This window comes from Malus sylvestris, chromosome 12 (assembly GCF_916048215.2).
Source record: "Malus sylvestris chromosome 12, drMalSylv7.2, whole genome shotgun sequence".
In the NCBI taxonomy this organism is placed as follows: Eukaryota; Viridiplantae; Streptophyta; class Magnoliopsida; order Rosales; family Rosaceae; genus Malus; species Malus sylvestris.
Window position 1 is genome coordinate 16,819,288 of NC_062271.1, and position 15,188 is coordinate 16,834,475.

Sequence of the window (15,188 nt, forward strand, 5' to 3'; positions counted from 1 at the left end):
CTAACGTCCACATAGCAATGCATTATTGCCCAATGGAAGTCATGTGTCAGTGAATATATTCTATGTAATTCATTCTCAAATAAAAGATAACAAAATTTTTACTCTTACCATAATTTTCATAACACATTTGTATCATCTCTCTAATATAAATCATACCCTTAGTAAATAAGTAATATAAATGTGATAAGTGGAGCATTACTTAAAAAATAAAATAAAATTACATGCAACCAACTTTTTCCAAAATCGTCACAACCTATATGTGAATCAAGGGATATTTTTTTTCTTATAAAATAAAATATATGAGTTTGCTTTTCCTAAAAGAAAAAAAAAATTTCAAAGCTCATGGTATTCTTATTTTTAAAGTAAAATTAAATGCCGCGTAGTACTAGAACCTAATGATCCAATCCGGTTGATCAAATTCGGTTTTCATCTGGAAGTGCGCGTAGCGTTGGTATCACATTTGCAAATTGCAAGTAGATGAACCCAAAACCAAAGCCCGTTTCGAAGATAAACAACTTGTGGCATCCATCCAACACGAAATACTCCCAAAACCCAATTTTGTTTTGACTCAAAACTCCTTCGGATATTCAATCAAATTGCTCCCATTCGACCTTCAACTCCATAGCCACCTCCCTCCGCCAAGATTTCCATTGCTTTGAAGACTGGTATTTGCGGGTGAGATTTCTTGATTGCTAAGCAAAAACTGCAAATTTCGTTCGATATATGCAAACCCTTTTGGTAAATTTGGTTAAAGAGGTCGACTTTCTGGGACTTGAGAGCACTCATTTGGTTGGTTTTTCAGAAAATAGTCAAATTTTGTTGAATCTGTGAAACCCCATTTGCTTATTTGATTGAATATTTGATGAATTTGTGCTGGGTTTTTCTGTTTTGTTTGCAGAGGGGAGATGGAGATTGACAAGGCAATCAGAGAGTGTGATGATCGAAGGCTTAAGACCAAGTACAACAACGCTATCTATGTTATTCAGAGAGCTCTTGCGCTCTACTCGTAAGTTCTTTGTTTGTTTTCTTCTGAGTTTTGTAGATTTGAAGAAATATGTAGGACTTTCGAAGTGAACCAAGCAGTTATATAAGTTGGTCCAGTATTTATGAAACTTATAAGAACCATTTTTTGTTGTCATTTTTACTACATTTTCCCAGAAATTAAATGGGTTGAGCTAAAAACTCTGTATCGATTACATTGTAACGATATTTCTGCTCCTTTTAGTGTTCTCCCCGCGCACCTTTCATTTTGAACTCAATGCAGTTGCCAGACTATTGTTTCTAAATTTTTAACATGTTGAGCTTTGTATTGTGTAATGCTATTTCTGTTAGGAGAAAACAAACAAGTTGGTTAGTTGATTCCTGATACAGTTTTGATTTATAAAAGGTAGAGGCAACTACTTGGATATTGATGTGCGGAAGTATCTAGTAAAATACTATTCGAATCTATGTGAATTCCTAGTAAACGTTACTCTGCTTTTCCTTGTCGGTTGTTGCCTGGTTTGTCACTATCCGTTTAAGATCCTTTGTGAGTATACACCATGTGTTGCTGGCGATTTGGGCACTATGAATCAGACTAGGCTTGCATATTTCTTTGTGAAAGTTTGAATGTCTGGCAACCTTATCTGGAAAATATCTCATATTAAATGGATTACAATTTTTCAACCATTGTTAGGAGATTAATGACATGAAAATCACTAATTAATGTATACATTTGAATCAAACAGCACTGGAAAATAATAAAATAAATCAATGCGCTTGAGGTGCTCCTGCTCTCCATATACCTTGGAGCGAAATTCACACTTGAACTCCACTTTTGAAACATTTGAGATTTGAACTCTCACTCCCTAAATTGTTTTAATCAACAGTATTGAAGAGGTTGCCTTCAGCTTTAATGGGGGAAAGGATTCAACTGTAAGTTAACAAGTGATTTTACTGGTTATCTATTTAACTCAGCTGCCTTCTGTGTCATTGATGGTATTAATAACTTGGTTCTGTAGGTTTTGTTGCACCTACTCAGGGCTGGCTACTTTTTGCATAAAGGGGAGCAAAGCTGTTCTAACGGGGGTGTAAAATATTTTCCAATGCGAACGATATATTTCGAGTGCCCATCTGCTTTCCCTGAAATCAACTCGTTTACTTATGATACAGCCACTACGTAAGAGATGCTCCCCCTTTTACTCTTTTTTTTAATTGTCTTAAAATGTCATTGTATGATCAGAAGTTTCTAGTTTTCGCATAGATTTAAATGCTGGAGGATGTAGCCTTCTAGTAACATATTCTTTTTTAAGCAGCTATGGTTTGCAACTGGATATCATTCGCTCTGATTTCAAGTCTGGTTTGGAGGATTTACTAAAATCCAAACCAATCAAAGCTATTTTCCTTGGTGTCCGAATCGGTGATCCTACTGCGGTAATTGATTTTCTGTTTCGGCAAAGATACAATCATATTGTACACATATCTCTGGTTGTCAGATTATTCTGCAGACATTTGTAGCAAAGATGCCTTAACTTTTCTGACTTGCAGGTTGGTCAAGAACAATTTTCTCCCAGTTCAGTTGGATGGCCACCTTTCATGAGGGTGAATCCTATATTGGATTGGTCATACAGGTATGTTCGTACCTTTTCCTCTCTCATCTATTTTCTTTCTTTTCGGCATATGGAAAGGGCTGTTAGAGAACAAAGTTGTCTTTATAGTGCTTTTCTCGTTGAAAGATAGAAAAATGAGTTTTCTATGTACAAAATTTCCACTTATTGAACAAACAAATCCCTGGATAAGCCAAAAGAAAATAATTCTGGTACTAGGTATCAGGTAGCTAAGAGTTTAATGCAACATGAGAATGTCATATGATCTGAATTTTATGCTTTTATATGACCTTAAAAAGTGTGACTTAGAAGTGTATTTGATCTAAATTCTAAAGTGAAGTAAATTCTAAGCTACAGAATTTAGTTACCGTTGCATTAAACCAACAGGAGGCTTCCTCTTTATCCAAATTCAAAACTCTAGTACATTCGTGGGGTTTGACTTCCATGCGCTTCATTGCAGAGATGTGTGGGCCTTACTCTTAACTTGCAAAGTGCAGTACTGCAGTCTTTATGATCAAGGGTATGTGGCTTGAATTGTTGCTTTGATGCTTGACTTTTTTCAATGCTCGCCATAATTTTTGAGCTGGTTCCTGATGCATATGTCGTAACATTTCAATTGATTGCACTGTTTTGTTATACTAGTTTAGTTATATTCGACTAATTAACTTATGTTATTTCATTCTCACAGTTATACTTCAATTGGAAGCATATATGACACAGTTCCAAATGCATTATTGAGCATTAACAATTCATCTGACAACAAAGAAGTATTTAGACCTGCGTATTTACTTTCTGATGGAAGATTAGAGAGAGCCGGAAGGGTTAAAAAACTTTCTTCTTCGGTTCGTGGGCATCAGTCTGCTGTTATGAATGGCCTTGATGGTGTGGGCTTACATAACAGTAGCCTACTCATGTCGTCAGCCATTGCTGTGGGGGATGAGATTCTGTAAGTCCTTCGTCAGTATTACATTCTTTTATTGCAATCAATGACCATAACAATATGGTTGCACCTCAGATCCTGTATCCCATTGGTTGCGCCGTGATATCAATGATCAGTGATTACTTTTTTAAATTTCAGGCGTTTTGTTGGACTTTCAGTAGAAACCATTTTGTTCAACTATTCTCTTTTGTTTTCTATAGCCTTTCATTATCTCACAGTTAGGCTGAAGCATCTCTAAATTTCTCATAGTTGTGGTTAGACCCAACGAAATTGGATTTAGTACTTCGAGTTAACTTTATTAGTCATCATGTCCATGTTCATGATCATTGTTTTTCTTACATTTTTAATTATAACTTATGCAAAGGAACACATAAACAGTCACTAGTGCCAGAAGACTGACATAGTATTTACTTCAAAACATTAAGGAAAGAAAAGATTCATGGTTTAAATGTCATAGTAACATGTGTAACCATTTTTTCCTCAACCCAATGTTATTACTGAAGTTTATTCGTTTCTTTTTATCTGTTTGATAGCTCAGGTTTGGCACTGTTGAGGATCAAATAGGGCCTTCATTGTGTAGAAAGCTCCATTCTATTGGCTGGTTGGTATCACAAACTGCTGTTGTTCGGAATGATGTGAGTTCCTATTGCAAAGTTTTTTTCTTTTTTTTTTAAGAAAAAAAAAACATAGTTGGCCTAGTTTCAGTTACCTATATATCAAATTATGTAACTGCAGTGATGGATGTGCAGTTACATGTGGAACCTGAAACATTTACTCGCACCACCTTACATTTTCATTTTCCATGACATTCTCTTGGTAACAGATAGATGCTGTCGCCGAAGAAGTCGAGCGACGACAATCAACTGATGATATGGTAAATCATTACGACCTGTTTGATGGTTCTTAGGGGTTTTATTAGTTATGAAATGGATGAGAGATTTTTCCTTTTTTTGTTCTAATCTCTAGTCAATGTTATTCGAAACTACCATGTAGGTATTTATGTATGGAGGGGTTGGTCCACTGCACTCAGATGTCACTTTGGCAGGTGTTGCAAAGGCTTTTGCTGTTCGTCTGGTATGTTTGTTTTGACTGAACTTTCTAAAGCACAAAATAGTGACATGTTATTGAATCTGTTAGTATTTCATTCTTGGAAAATGGAAATCTGTATTAATCCTTCAACCATCGACTTGTCAAATGGAATCCATGAGAATATCATTGAGATGTCCGAATTTATGCAATTATTTTAGTTTTTCTCGAAGCCCCTAACAATATTGAGGTTGGTCAATCTTCATTGTTTAGGCTCCTGATGAAGAATTTGAAGAATATCTAAGGCATCTTATAGGTGATCAATGCACTGGTGACCGGAATGAGGTACTTAGATGTTACAAGTTTCTTATTATTTAATGCAATGTATGATAGCACGATCTCGTTGTGCTTTGTTTCATTTCTGTTGGTTGTTACTTTCTGTGTAATATGTTCCCGTAAATAGTTATTTTACTTATCTTACAGTGACAGAGTCCTACAGCATGACTTTGATTTTATTCTTGTTTTTGCTTTCTCAGATGGCTCTGTTGCCTGAAGGTATCACTGAACTATTGCATCATGAAAAGCTGATTGTCCCTTTGGTATGTATTTGAAAGGTCGCATATGGAGTTTTTCTTTTTGTATATCTGGTCAGCTAGAATTCGTGACATCATATTGAAGCTTCCACTGGAAAAAATCTGAAGTTTCCTCTTGACTGATTTGTGTGTGTATATATATATATCTGACCAGTAAAGTACGGATTATATATAGAATGATCAAATGATTGACTCTTGCAGATCAAGTGTAAAAATGTAATAATCCTTACTGCAACAAATATCTTGGAGCTGGATGAGCAGTGGAACTGTCTAATTGAACTAATGAGATCCGATGGTGCACTAGCAACGATGCAACCATTTGTATCTAAGCACTTGACAACAAACCTTACAGATGTAAGTAATTCCGTATTCCATTATATTTTCAATATATTAAGTCTTGAAAATTTGGGTGTGCGTACGCAAGACACACTCAATGTTCTTTTCCAGACAATCTCTTTTTATTTGCTGGACTGTTAAATGGAAGCGTATGTTTAAACAATAAGCAGCGGTGGGCGGTGGTCCACACTGACAGTCTGATAGCAGTAGCATGCAAGACTTACCACCCCACCTCAACACACAAACGTATTGCAATCCCTGCTAATTCATTAATGTAGCTTCCATTTCAACTTCTGACATCTTATTTTCTGGTATTGAAATAAATTATAGGCATAGGTATGTTGAAGTTAAAAAATAAAGTTAGAGGTGAATGATTATTCATTTTGGGGCGACTAGAAGGTCAAGCTATTAGGTGTTGGTATCCTACCACTTTGTGGGGTTGGAAAGGGATAACGTTCCTTCATGACTAATTCGTCTTCAATCTTCAACATGGTCGAAATTTCTTCATCTTCCTTCAACATACCTTGAATCTAGTGAGTTATCAAATCCAATCAAATCCTAGGCACTAGACGAGCTTATAGTACTTATGCCAAGAGCGATAAGTGGTCTGTGTGTTTGTGTATATAGTCCACTTCAGAAGGATACCTATTGATTTCTCTAAATGTTAGTCATTGAAGTACTGAGTTATAATTGAGAAGATCACATTTTCTTAGAAATTCTGGAATATATAATGTCAAACATAGAGTGCAGTATTAGCATGCGAATAATTGGGAATAAATTGATATATTACTGTTTGCGTGGTAGTCATCTCTTTTTTTTTGGGTGAAAATTGCAGGTAGAAATTGCTCAACCTCTGTCAAAACTTTGCCTTGAATTTCCGGACCTTTACATTGGTAAGTGCCTTTTGAAAACTTTAGATCTCTGGGACAACATGATATCATATATTAATTCTGATTGTGATCTTCCATGGGAAATATTAAGGTTGTCGCCGCAAATCAAGGACGGAGCCTCTTATAATCTACTTCAAGGGCAAGGTACTAGAATATTTCTTGAGGTTTTAGGTACGCAGTTACATTATATAAGTTGTTCGAATGAATATCATTGAGAATTTTGGTTGCAGGACCAGGACCGAATTCAATCAGCCATAGAGGCATTGTGCAAGAAGTTCCATCCGGGGGCTTTTGTTGAAATCAACTCAAGTTGATTGCAGCGGTTGTTCAAGTGGTCTTCTTTTGCTTCAAAATGCTGAGTTATTCTGCACTTGAACCGGCCTCTCGTATACCAAAATGATGATGGAACAAAAGGAATCCTCTGTATATTTCGATGGAACAAGGAGATCATTGCAATGGAATTTGGAAGGGGAGCGAGACGAGAAGGAAAACAGAAGAACATTATAGATGCTGGTAACCGGGCAAAGCCCGCTCCTCCCTGTAAATGGAGGAAATGTTAACAGTCATCTTCTCACTGTTTACTGAACCATTACAATTCTATTTGAGGTGATCGACCGGACGGTTCTTTTCGATCACTTGTTAGCTTATCTCGATGAATGACATAAATCCAATGTAAAACTACCGAATAAAGGTTGAGTAATACTTGACATGAATCCAAGAATCGTGTCACCATGTTAGTGTCATCCTATTACATCTGTTAATCCACAAAGAATTCTCGATGTGAAAACCCAGGCTGATCTTTGAGTAGAAAACGAGTGGATCCACAAGGTCCCAAATGAATTGGCTTATTCGAAAAAAGCTATGTCCTTTGAAAGATCTATCTTGTGTCTGGTAGTGCATGGTTTCACTCTGTAAGAACTCCAAATCATTCTCTCCTTACAATGTGAGCACAGTTCATTTTAGAACACACCTCAAATGTGGAGGGTGTAAAATGTAATTACACTCTAATTATATGGGTGTCTTGAGTGAAAACAATTAGCCAAATCACTGTTCCTCGTCGAAATCATCCCATTTTAACACGACATGGTGTACAATGTTGAATTGTAAAATCCAATTGTGGCCTTCGTGGGTGAGAGAGAGAGAGAGAGCACAATTGAAAGCTGAGAGAAATGGCGGGAGGAGTCGGCGGAGGAGGCGACGGAGCCACCAGTAGCAAGAAGGGATTAGAAGGCACGGGCTTGGATTTACCAGAGAATCGCCATGGCAACCTAAAGAGTGCTTCCAGCGACCAAAACCTTAAAGACATCCTTGTTCAAATCAAGTCCTGCAAATCCCCTGTATGCACCCAAAATCCCACCGTTCAATTTATATATATGTGTATATATGTATATGGCAATTTTCCATCGCAACCCATTAAATGTTGTCTTTTTTCATCTTCTTGCAGGCAGTCATCAATTATGGTGCATCTTGGTACGTCTCCGACTCCCACTATTTTCAAAACTATTAGCAATTGAATTTTGCACACAAGGTGTTTGATGAATTGCCTCAGTGACTCAATTGCTTCGATTTTGGTATTGTTTTCAGGTGCCGTGTGTGTAGCCAGATCCTTCCTGCATTCTGCCAGCTGAGTAACAGTTTCCCAAAGCTCTCTTTCGTCTATGCAGACATTGATGAATGCCCCGAAACAACACAGCACATTCGCTACACGCCCACCTTCCATTTCTACCGGGATGGCGAAAGGGTTGATGAGATGTTTGGTGCTGGAGAAGAGCGGTTGCACGATCGCTTGTGGTTACATTCGTGAAACGAGACATGTTAGGGATAATTGCTTCAAACTTTTTGCTATGGGTGTAGTCATCCAAGCTATTACATTAGTTGTACAATGAGCTTATGATTTATGATATCTTTGATGTTCCAGAAGCCCAAAAGATTGGATTTTCTGTCTTTCGACAAGGAAATTGGAACTACTGCAGTCTACGATCATACAATTATTCGATTTCAATTGTTCGTAATAAGCTTCTAACCAAGTCCAATGCCCGAATCCTCAACAATCAAGAAGCTGGGTAATGGGAAAAATTTGGAAACATGAAAAATGATAAACAACGCAACAAAATACTAGTGGCGCCTAACTTTGCTACTACCTTAACTTAAAAGCACACATCGCCTATTCTCAACGCTGGTTTGAGGCTCGAAATGTAGACCTCGACATCAGACGTATGAGTCGAAAGTTTCTTTATTCTCTACCAAGCTGAACAGCGGCTACGAGCTAGTGTGTCACGCTTTTGGCTTGAGGATCTTGACGGTCTCCCATGTGAAATCTGGATCATCGCGGCCAAAATGACCATAAGCAGCGGTCTTTTGGTACCTGAGGTTGCCCCCTCTTTTCAAATCAAGGTCGATGGCAATCATTCCCGGCCTAAAGTCAAAGTTCTCCTTGATGAGAACCAATATGTCCTTGTCTGGGATTTTTCCAGTTTTGTAGGTATCCACGAAAACCGATAGGGGTTCTGGAACGCCAATAGCATAAGAAACCTGAACAATACAGCGGCGAGCAAGCCCGGATGCTACAACACTTTTTGCTGCCTGCCTTACAATGTACGCGCCACTCCGGTCAACCTTGGTTGGATCTTTTCCAGAGAAAGCACCACCACCATGAGCACCCCAACCACCATAGGTGTCTATGATTATCTTCCGGCCAGTGAGACCGGCGTCTCCATGGGGTCCTCCAATGACGAATCGACCTGAAGGGTTCAAGTGGTAGATAATTTTGTCATCAATGAATTGGGCGGGGACGACAGGTTTGATCACATGTTCCTTCAAATCAGCAGCAATCTGCTCGTTTGTGACATTCTCATCATGTTGGGTTGAGATGAGGATGGTGTGCACCCGAATCGGGACCATGGCCCCATTCTCATTCTTGTACTCAACAGTCACTTGGGTCTTACCATCGGGCCTCAACCATGGAACTGTTTTATTCTTTCTGACCTCCGTAAGCTTGGCGCCAATCTTTGTAGCAAGGACATGGGTGAGTGGCATGAACTCAGGTGTTTCATCTGTGGCGTAACCAAACATGTGGCCTTGATCGCCGGCTCCAATTTCCTCGGGCTTCTTGGTAAGGTGTCCATGAACTCCCTCTGCAATTTCAGGGCTTTGCTTCTCAATGTTGACGAGGACTTTGCAGTTGTCAGCGTCAAGGCCTACATCAGCGGATGTAAACCCTATTCCTCTGCAAGTATCTCGGACTATTTTCTCGTAATCTACTTTCGCTTTGGTTGTGATCTCACCTAAGACCATGACCATGTTGGTTTTCGTACATGTCTCGCATGCAACTTTGCTCTCGGGGTCTTGTTCCAAGCAAGCATCGAGAACGGCATCTGAGACTTGGTCGCAGAGCTTGTCGGGGTGTCCCTCATTGACGGATTCGGAGGTGAAGAGGAAGGTTTCCATCTCTAGACTGCGAAAAAAAACAAAATAATATGAATCACTTCTCCATTTCGACAAGAAAACTGAAATCTCAAGGAAAAATGAAAATAAAGAAGCATATGAAATATGAAAGCATGCATAAAATGTCTGTCACTGGAAACCAAAAACCGAAAACCGAATCCCGAATCATGTCACATGGTATGCCAAATCTAAACAATTCCCATCTTACCTACCGATGAAATCAGAATTTCGATTACGAAAGTCTAGACAACGATGAACAAGAATTAGCCACAGATATCAGCAAACCAAAACATAATGTTATCACAAACCTCGATCTAATTAAACACCACAATTCTCGAAGAGATTCAACGATGAAATTTTACAAAACCATAAACACCAAATCCTCAAAATATTAAACCGAGAAATCTGAACGGTACAAAAAATCCATCAAATGTAATGAACGAAATGGATCTAACGAAACAAATGACTTGCAAATCAAAAACCAAATACCGATCGGGCAGACATTATTCGAAGCAATTGCGAAATAGTAGATCGAGATCGAGTGCAGAAAATGAACGAACCTGTGAATGTGAGAGCGAGAGAGGAGGAGGAAGGATGAGAGAGACTTGAAAAAATGAAAGAGAGGGATGCGGAGATTGGAGAGTGGTATTCATATAGATAGGAACTTACGTCTGACTCGTTCTCTCTCTTTCTGCCATTTGGCTTTTGGCTGTGTGTCATTCTCCTAGGTGCGCTACGTTTGGATTTGCCAGCTTGGTCGTACTGGGTCCTACCTAGTTACCATGTGGACTTTCACTGGACAATCAGAACTTGCCAACTCAGCATGTATATAGTTGCGGGACATGTTTAGTTAACCTAATGCAGTATACAGGTTTCCAAACGGATCGTATTGCATGTATGACACATTGAATCCGAAACCCTAATTCGACCTTGGTCTTTTCTTGTAAATAAATTATACCATCATGACATGGTTTGTTTGGTTTGAGACATTTTCACTATGATATTCCTATTTTATGCATGTAAATCTTCCATGTTTGAGCCACCATAGCTAGGTTTTGTGAAAAATGGATTAATGTCATTCTTATATGAGATTGCATGACCATGGAGGGGCTCTTGTCCGATTTGCAAGTTGGTGAGGCAATAACTTACTAAGGCAATGATGAGTAGTTGGTCCATGATTATCAGATGTAAATCATAATCAAGTTAGCTAATTCATTGACGGACGTAATCACACCTAAAGATGATGATAATTGCTACACATTCGAAAAATAATAAACACGCTCTCCATTTCTCTTTATACACACCCACGTTTAATCATGCTCGTTATTTCCATTTCATTTAACCAATCTAGTTGCCAAAAATAAAGACTGGTTATGATCGCTAAAAAGAGTGTTTGAAAATTAGCTTCGTGTATGGAATGACTATTGCCTACTGCAAATCCATCGGATTAATGAATCAAATTTGCCAAACAGACGTTTTCCCCATCATATCACAACTTGCTTACTTGTCTACCAATACCATTGAAACTATTCTATAAATATTTTAATGAAAGACAAACAATTGTGTCATAATTAGCGTTTAATTTTTGGCTTTTAGCCAAAAAAGTAGCAGATCGCTCGCACATGCCTCAGTTTGGTTGCACCCGTCGCTAACTTGTTGCTTAGGCTCATCAGTTGTATACAACATGTTTGGTTATGTGAAGAAAGAGAGAGACGTGGCATGAGTTGCATGATAAATGATCAACTATCTCTATTGAGATCAAATTCCATTTCAGGCTTATATACAAATGCAAACTCGTACATATTAAATTTGACACTAGTTCAACACCTCCGTGACGTTGAATCAGTAGTTTGGGGCACTGCAATGTCCCCGTTTCATGTAAGTCCTCCTTGTTTGGCATCACCTCATGGGTTGTGTGAAACATGTTTAGGTCTTTGCTAGCCCAGTTCTCTTGTCCGGGCGAAGCCTCAATCGATGATGAGTCACAAAATTAGCATTATGTCACAACATGTGATCACTCACCGAGGAGGGACTTGCTTCTGATTAGCTAGTTAGTGAGACAACATCTTATGATCAGTAGTTAGCCTGCGTCCAATCCCTGAGATGTGAATCATAATGAGGTTATCCAATTGATGCCAGACCTAATCATATCTAAAGCTTATGATATAATATATGGAATGACTATTACCTACTGTCAGTTTCATGTCATCAGATTAGTGCACTGAAATTTCTTTTGTTTTAGTTTAACGATATATTTTACATTAAGGGGAGGGAGGAGTTTGGCTAAGCCACCAGCAACCTAATTTGGTATCGAATTCATATCCACGAGATTCGAACCTAAAACCTTTCACTTACAAGTGAAGAAGAATACCACCAGACTGTAGTACTAAGTGGTGATTAGTGCACTGAATTTGCAACAAAATTTCACCATGAAGTCAATTATATCATAACTTGGTTGCTTGCATACCACTGAAAACATTCTATAAATTTAAATAGAAGACAAACAATTGTGCTATAATTAGTGGTTAATCTTTGGCTTATAACCAATGATAAGCAGGTAAGTCTCCCATGCCTCAATTGGCTTTTAACCAATTGAGTTTGCTGATTGCCTGATACTGATAAACCAAGTGTGTAAAAGGATATAAGAAGCTAAAATGAATGATAGAAAGTACAAGGAAACTAGCTAAGGCATGGAAAAGATAATATTAGTAGCTTAGGCCAAGTTGAAGTCCAAGGGCAGCATGGACAACAAACAATGTCATGATCCCAGTGCCCAACACCCCATGAACTGTTCTTAATTCAGGTTTACCCTGTAAAAATTAAAAAAGAAAGAACACAAAAACTGAGTTGCATGATAAATAATACAACAAGCGGAAAAAGAAATAGAGCGTAGACGAAGTTATCAAGAAGAACACTCAACACCGTTTGACTTGTTTAAGGAGTCGTTTCTCTCAATCCGATAAAATATTGAAAAGTGACTCATTAAAATCATGGCAGAAAATAGTTGAACACACACGTCAAACTGTGATTTGTCTGCAAGGAGGAATGACTCCTTACGTGTTGTGATCTGTATCTGTGTTGTTTCAGAATAAATATTACCTCAAACAAAGCAGGTAAAATTGTTTGTATGGTCAAGAGGCTAAGACCAATGATCCCCGTAACAGCATGAGGGCTGCAAGCATAGATACAGATTAATTTCAGCCTTAGAATACACGAACCGATCGCTTTCGTTGTATTTGTAGTCTTCCAAATAACTGATATGAAAATTTACAGAAAATGAAATTTAGTGAAGCATATTTTTTTTTTACCTTTCAAAAATGGATTTGTCCGAAGTGAGAAGAGACGTTACTCCTCCAGTTGCTCCAAGAGCAAAGAAGAAAAACATCCCTGCAAGAAGCTTGGGATGCAAGTCTTTGGCATGGGCCCTCTCCTCCTGAAATGACCAGAACATATCACGATCGATGTACTACTTAAAATGTTAGGCGTGATTGGTTTATCGAAACATATGATGCTGTTGGGTTCATACCACATCATCTGAAAAGCGTATCCGATAACCAAGATATGTTCCATAGCCGCCCATAGCGAAAAGCACAACAGCCTACAAAATACATGAAGCCATAGACAATAATGTCAAGCAACTTTAGACGACCATCTTTCAAGGCCAGTGTGACATGATTAAGAGAGGTACATTATTTTACTTAGCAGAGTAAAGTGGCATACCATGTTGCCCGGGTGACCCCAATGTACTAGCCAGCCAGGAAGACCAAACGATTTGACAAGCTCAACGAAAGGCTCGAACAGAGATGCCACAGTAGCAGCTAGTATCCAAATTTTCAGATTAGTATACTATCAGTAAGATTAGTTTTAAACGTGATAGACATCTAGCTTCTGTGATGAAAGGACTGTTTATGCTTTAGAAGCAGATAGCAATGCAAGGATAAATGTAGCAAGTCTTATAACTGCAACGATGAAAGGAACCAACTTAGAAAAAAGTTACAGAAAATCAGAAATAATCCCCAAAATTTAGAAAATGAAGCTTACAAAATTCCTATTTAAAGCTATAAAACCCAGCAGATTAAAAGTAATTGGTGAAATATTATCCTCAGAAAAGTTGTCAAGAGTTCAAAGTAACATAACCACATGCGACAGGTGTTAGATTTTGTCACAAAGTAAGAGGCCTCATGCAATTAGAAGTGGAACCATTTGATAATAAGTATGTAATATATCATGTCAAGTTTCCGAAGTGGGTTTGCATTCTCACATAAATAAAACATCAAGTCAGTCAGGTATATACTGAAAAATGTTAGAGTTAAAATCATAGGTATACCTCCAGGAAGAACAGCCAGGAGCAGCAGAGGCAAAGGACTGAAGGAGTAGAGAAGGGTCTCATTCGCATTGGCATTCCCCACTTGTTGTTTTTGGTCAGCCGCGTCATCATCTTCAACAATGTCTAAACTGAATTTGTCGTTGTTGATCACAAACGGAGATAGGAGAGTTTTTCTACTTCTGCTACTTGCTGACGCGGAAGTTACTGGTGGCATTGGCGCAGGGAAGCATTTGGAGGAAGGTGGTCGAGCATTGGTCGGAAATCGAGAGGCACGAAGCACAAGAGGAGGAGACAGATTCAGAGAGAGGTGAGAAGAGGCAGTAACCATAGCCATTGGTAGACAGAGAGAGAGAGAGTAGAGTGAGAGAGCGAGAGAAAGCAAGGGAGAAGATAACAGAGAAGTAGGGAGGGTAGTGGGAATGGCGAGGAAGGAGACACGACTGTGGGTGAATAGGAATAGAGAGAGATTCTCGACACTGAACAATTTCTCATTGGTATAGCATGTGATGGACAGCCACAGGCAATGAACTTTCCACGCGGTTTCCACGCGAGCACCTTACAATCTACAAGCCCATCTCTTTTGGTGCCTTTTGGCGACTGACTTTGTGAAACGAGGACTTCCATGTAGTTGTGGGATGTCAACGTGTTAGTGTTTCAAATTAATCACGTAATTACATGTAAATTATTTAAATACATGATAATACGTAATTCACTTAATATGATGTTATTGTTTATTGTTTTAAGTATTTTTTTTTCAACCAGAAAAAAAAAAAGTAAGTTGAATCTCAAGATAGCCCCATTTTTCAAGGGATTTTTTTACACGCCCCTGTGTATCTCATAGTACAAGTGTTTTAACATTTAGGTCTTCAATTAAAAATACAAAAATTAATATTTAATGGTTAAAACAATCAACTCCGCCTATGTCTTACATGGCCGGTCCCAAGCCCGGATAAAGGAGGAGGGGGAGGGCGTCAGGTAGTCGACAGCCGGCACTCCATGATCACGTCGAATCCTTATGAAAATGAATCCAGAACAAAAGCGCGCTAA

General features: G+C 38.5%; 4 protein-coding genes across 7 annotated transcripts; 2 read left to right on the forward strand and 2 right to left on the reverse strand.

The window, feature by feature from the left end:
- The first annotated feature begins 376 nt into the window (after positions 1-376).
- Positions 377-7,113, forward strand: LOC126592467 (uncharacterized). Of its 2 annotated transcripts, none has more exons than XM_050258146.1 (17): positions 377-789; positions 899-1,006; positions 1,869-1,914; positions 2,001-2,158; positions 2,295-2,412; positions 2,527-2,609; positions 3,046-3,105; positions 3,274-3,531; positions 4,064-4,160; positions 4,349-4,399; positions 4,519-4,599; positions 4,825-4,896; positions 5,088-5,150; positions 5,346-5,498; positions 6,316-6,373; positions 6,462-6,514; positions 6,601-7,113. In XM_050258146.1, exons 2-17 carry the CDS (start codon positions 906-908, stop codon positions 6,682-6,684), a joined length of 1,536 nt encoding a protein of 511 aa, XP_050114103.1. In that variant the 5' UTR covers positions 377-789; positions 899-905; the 3' UTR covers positions 6,685-7,113. The 2 variants fall into 2 exon arrangements, with proteins under 2 accessions (XP_050114103.1, XP_050114102.1); XM_050258145.1 differs by having other exon boundaries at positions 377-675.
- A 141-nt stretch (positions 7,114-7,254) lies between these two features.
- On the forward strand, positions 7,255-8,290 carry LOC126592470 (thioredoxin-like 3-3). The gene is made up of 3 exons (XM_050258151.1): positions 7,255-7,707; positions 7,815-7,840; positions 7,955-8,290. Exons 1-3 carry the CDS (start codon positions 7,540-7,542, stop codon positions 8,172-8,174), a joined length of 414 nt encoding a protein of 137 aa, XP_050114108.1. The 5' UTR covers positions 7,255-7,539; the 3' UTR covers positions 8,175-8,290.
- Positions 8,242-10,549, reverse strand: LOC126592468 (S-adenosylmethionine synthase 4). Of its 3 annotated transcripts, none has more exons than XM_050258147.1 (2): positions 10,375-10,549; positions 8,242-9,819 (listed from the first exon to the last, which is right to left on the reverse strand). In XM_050258147.1, exons 1-2 carry the CDS (start codon positions 10,532-10,534, stop codon positions 8,645-8,647), a joined length of 1,335 nt encoding a protein of 444 aa, XP_050114104.1. In that variant the 5' UTR covers positions 10,535-10,549; the 3' UTR covers positions 8,242-8,644. The 3 variants fall into 3 exon arrangements, with proteins under 3 accessions (XP_050114104.1, XP_050114105.1, XP_050114106.1); XM_050258148.1 differs by having other exon boundaries at positions 8,242-9,824; positions 10,375-10,520; XM_050258149.1 differs by lacking the exon at positions 10,375-10,549 and adding an exon at positions 10,304-10,345 and having other exon boundaries at positions 8,242-9,824.
- Positions 10,550-12,236: 1,687 nt separating this feature from the next.
- On the reverse strand, positions 12,237-14,695 carry LOC126592469 (uncharacterized). The gene is made up of 6 exons (XM_050258150.1): positions 14,142-14,695; positions 13,535-13,632; positions 13,341-13,412; positions 13,123-13,247; positions 12,914-12,986; positions 12,237-12,624 (listed from the first exon to the last, which is right to left on the reverse strand). Exons 1-6 carry the CDS (start codon positions 14,473-14,475, stop codon positions 12,520-12,522), a joined length of 807 nt encoding a protein of 268 aa, XP_050114107.1. The 5' UTR covers positions 14,476-14,695; the 3' UTR covers positions 12,237-12,519.
- Positions 14,696-15,188: the final 493 nt, after the last annotated feature.

Bases quoted from the DNA above. Each gene is read 5' to 3' on its own strand.
- LOC126592467 (XM_050258146.1), top strand. From the start codon at position 906: ATGGAGATTGACAAGGCAATCAGAGAGTGTGATGATCGAAGGCTTAAG. The intron at 1,007-1,868 runs GTAAGTTCTTTG...TTTAATCAACAG, and splicing joins AGAGCTCTTGCGCTCTACTC to TATTGAAGAGGTTGCCTTCA. The intron at 3,532-4,063 runs GTAAGTCCTTCG...TTGATAGCTCAG, and splicing joins GCTGTGGGGGATGAGATTCT to GTTTGGCACTGTTGAGGATC.
- LOC126592470 (XM_050258151.1), top strand. From the start codon at position 7,540: ATGGCGGGAGGAGTCGGCGGAGGAGGCGACGGAGCCACCAGTAGCAAG. The intron at 7,708-7,814 runs GTATGCACCCAA...ATCTTCTTGCAG, and splicing joins TCAAGTCCTGCAAATCCCCT to GCAGTCATCAATTATGGTGC. The intron at 7,841-7,954 runs GTACGTCTCCGA...TATTGTTTTCAG, and splicing joins ATCAATTATGGTGCATCTTG to GTGCCGTGTGTGTAGCCAGA.
- LOC126592468 (XM_050258147.1), bottom strand. From the start codon at position 10,534: ATGACACACAGCCAAAAGCCAAATGGCAGAAAGAGAGAGAACGAGTCA. The intron at 9,820-10,374 runs GTTCGTTCATTT...TTCGCAGTCTAG, and splicing joins TCTCGCTCTCACATTCACAG to AGATGGAAACCTTCCTCTTC.
- LOC126592469 (XM_050258150.1), bottom strand. From the start codon at position 14,475: ATGGCTATGGTTACTGCCTCTTCTCACCTCTCTCTGAATCTGTCTCCT. The intron at 13,248-13,340 runs GTATGAACCCAA...TGGTCATTTCAG, and splicing joins TACGCTTTTCAGATGATGTG to GAGGAGAGGGCCCATGCCAA. The intron at 12,987-13,122 runs GTAAAAAAAAAA...CTATGCTTGCAG, and splicing joins GACAAATCCATTTTTGAAAG to CCCTCATGCTGTTACGGGGA.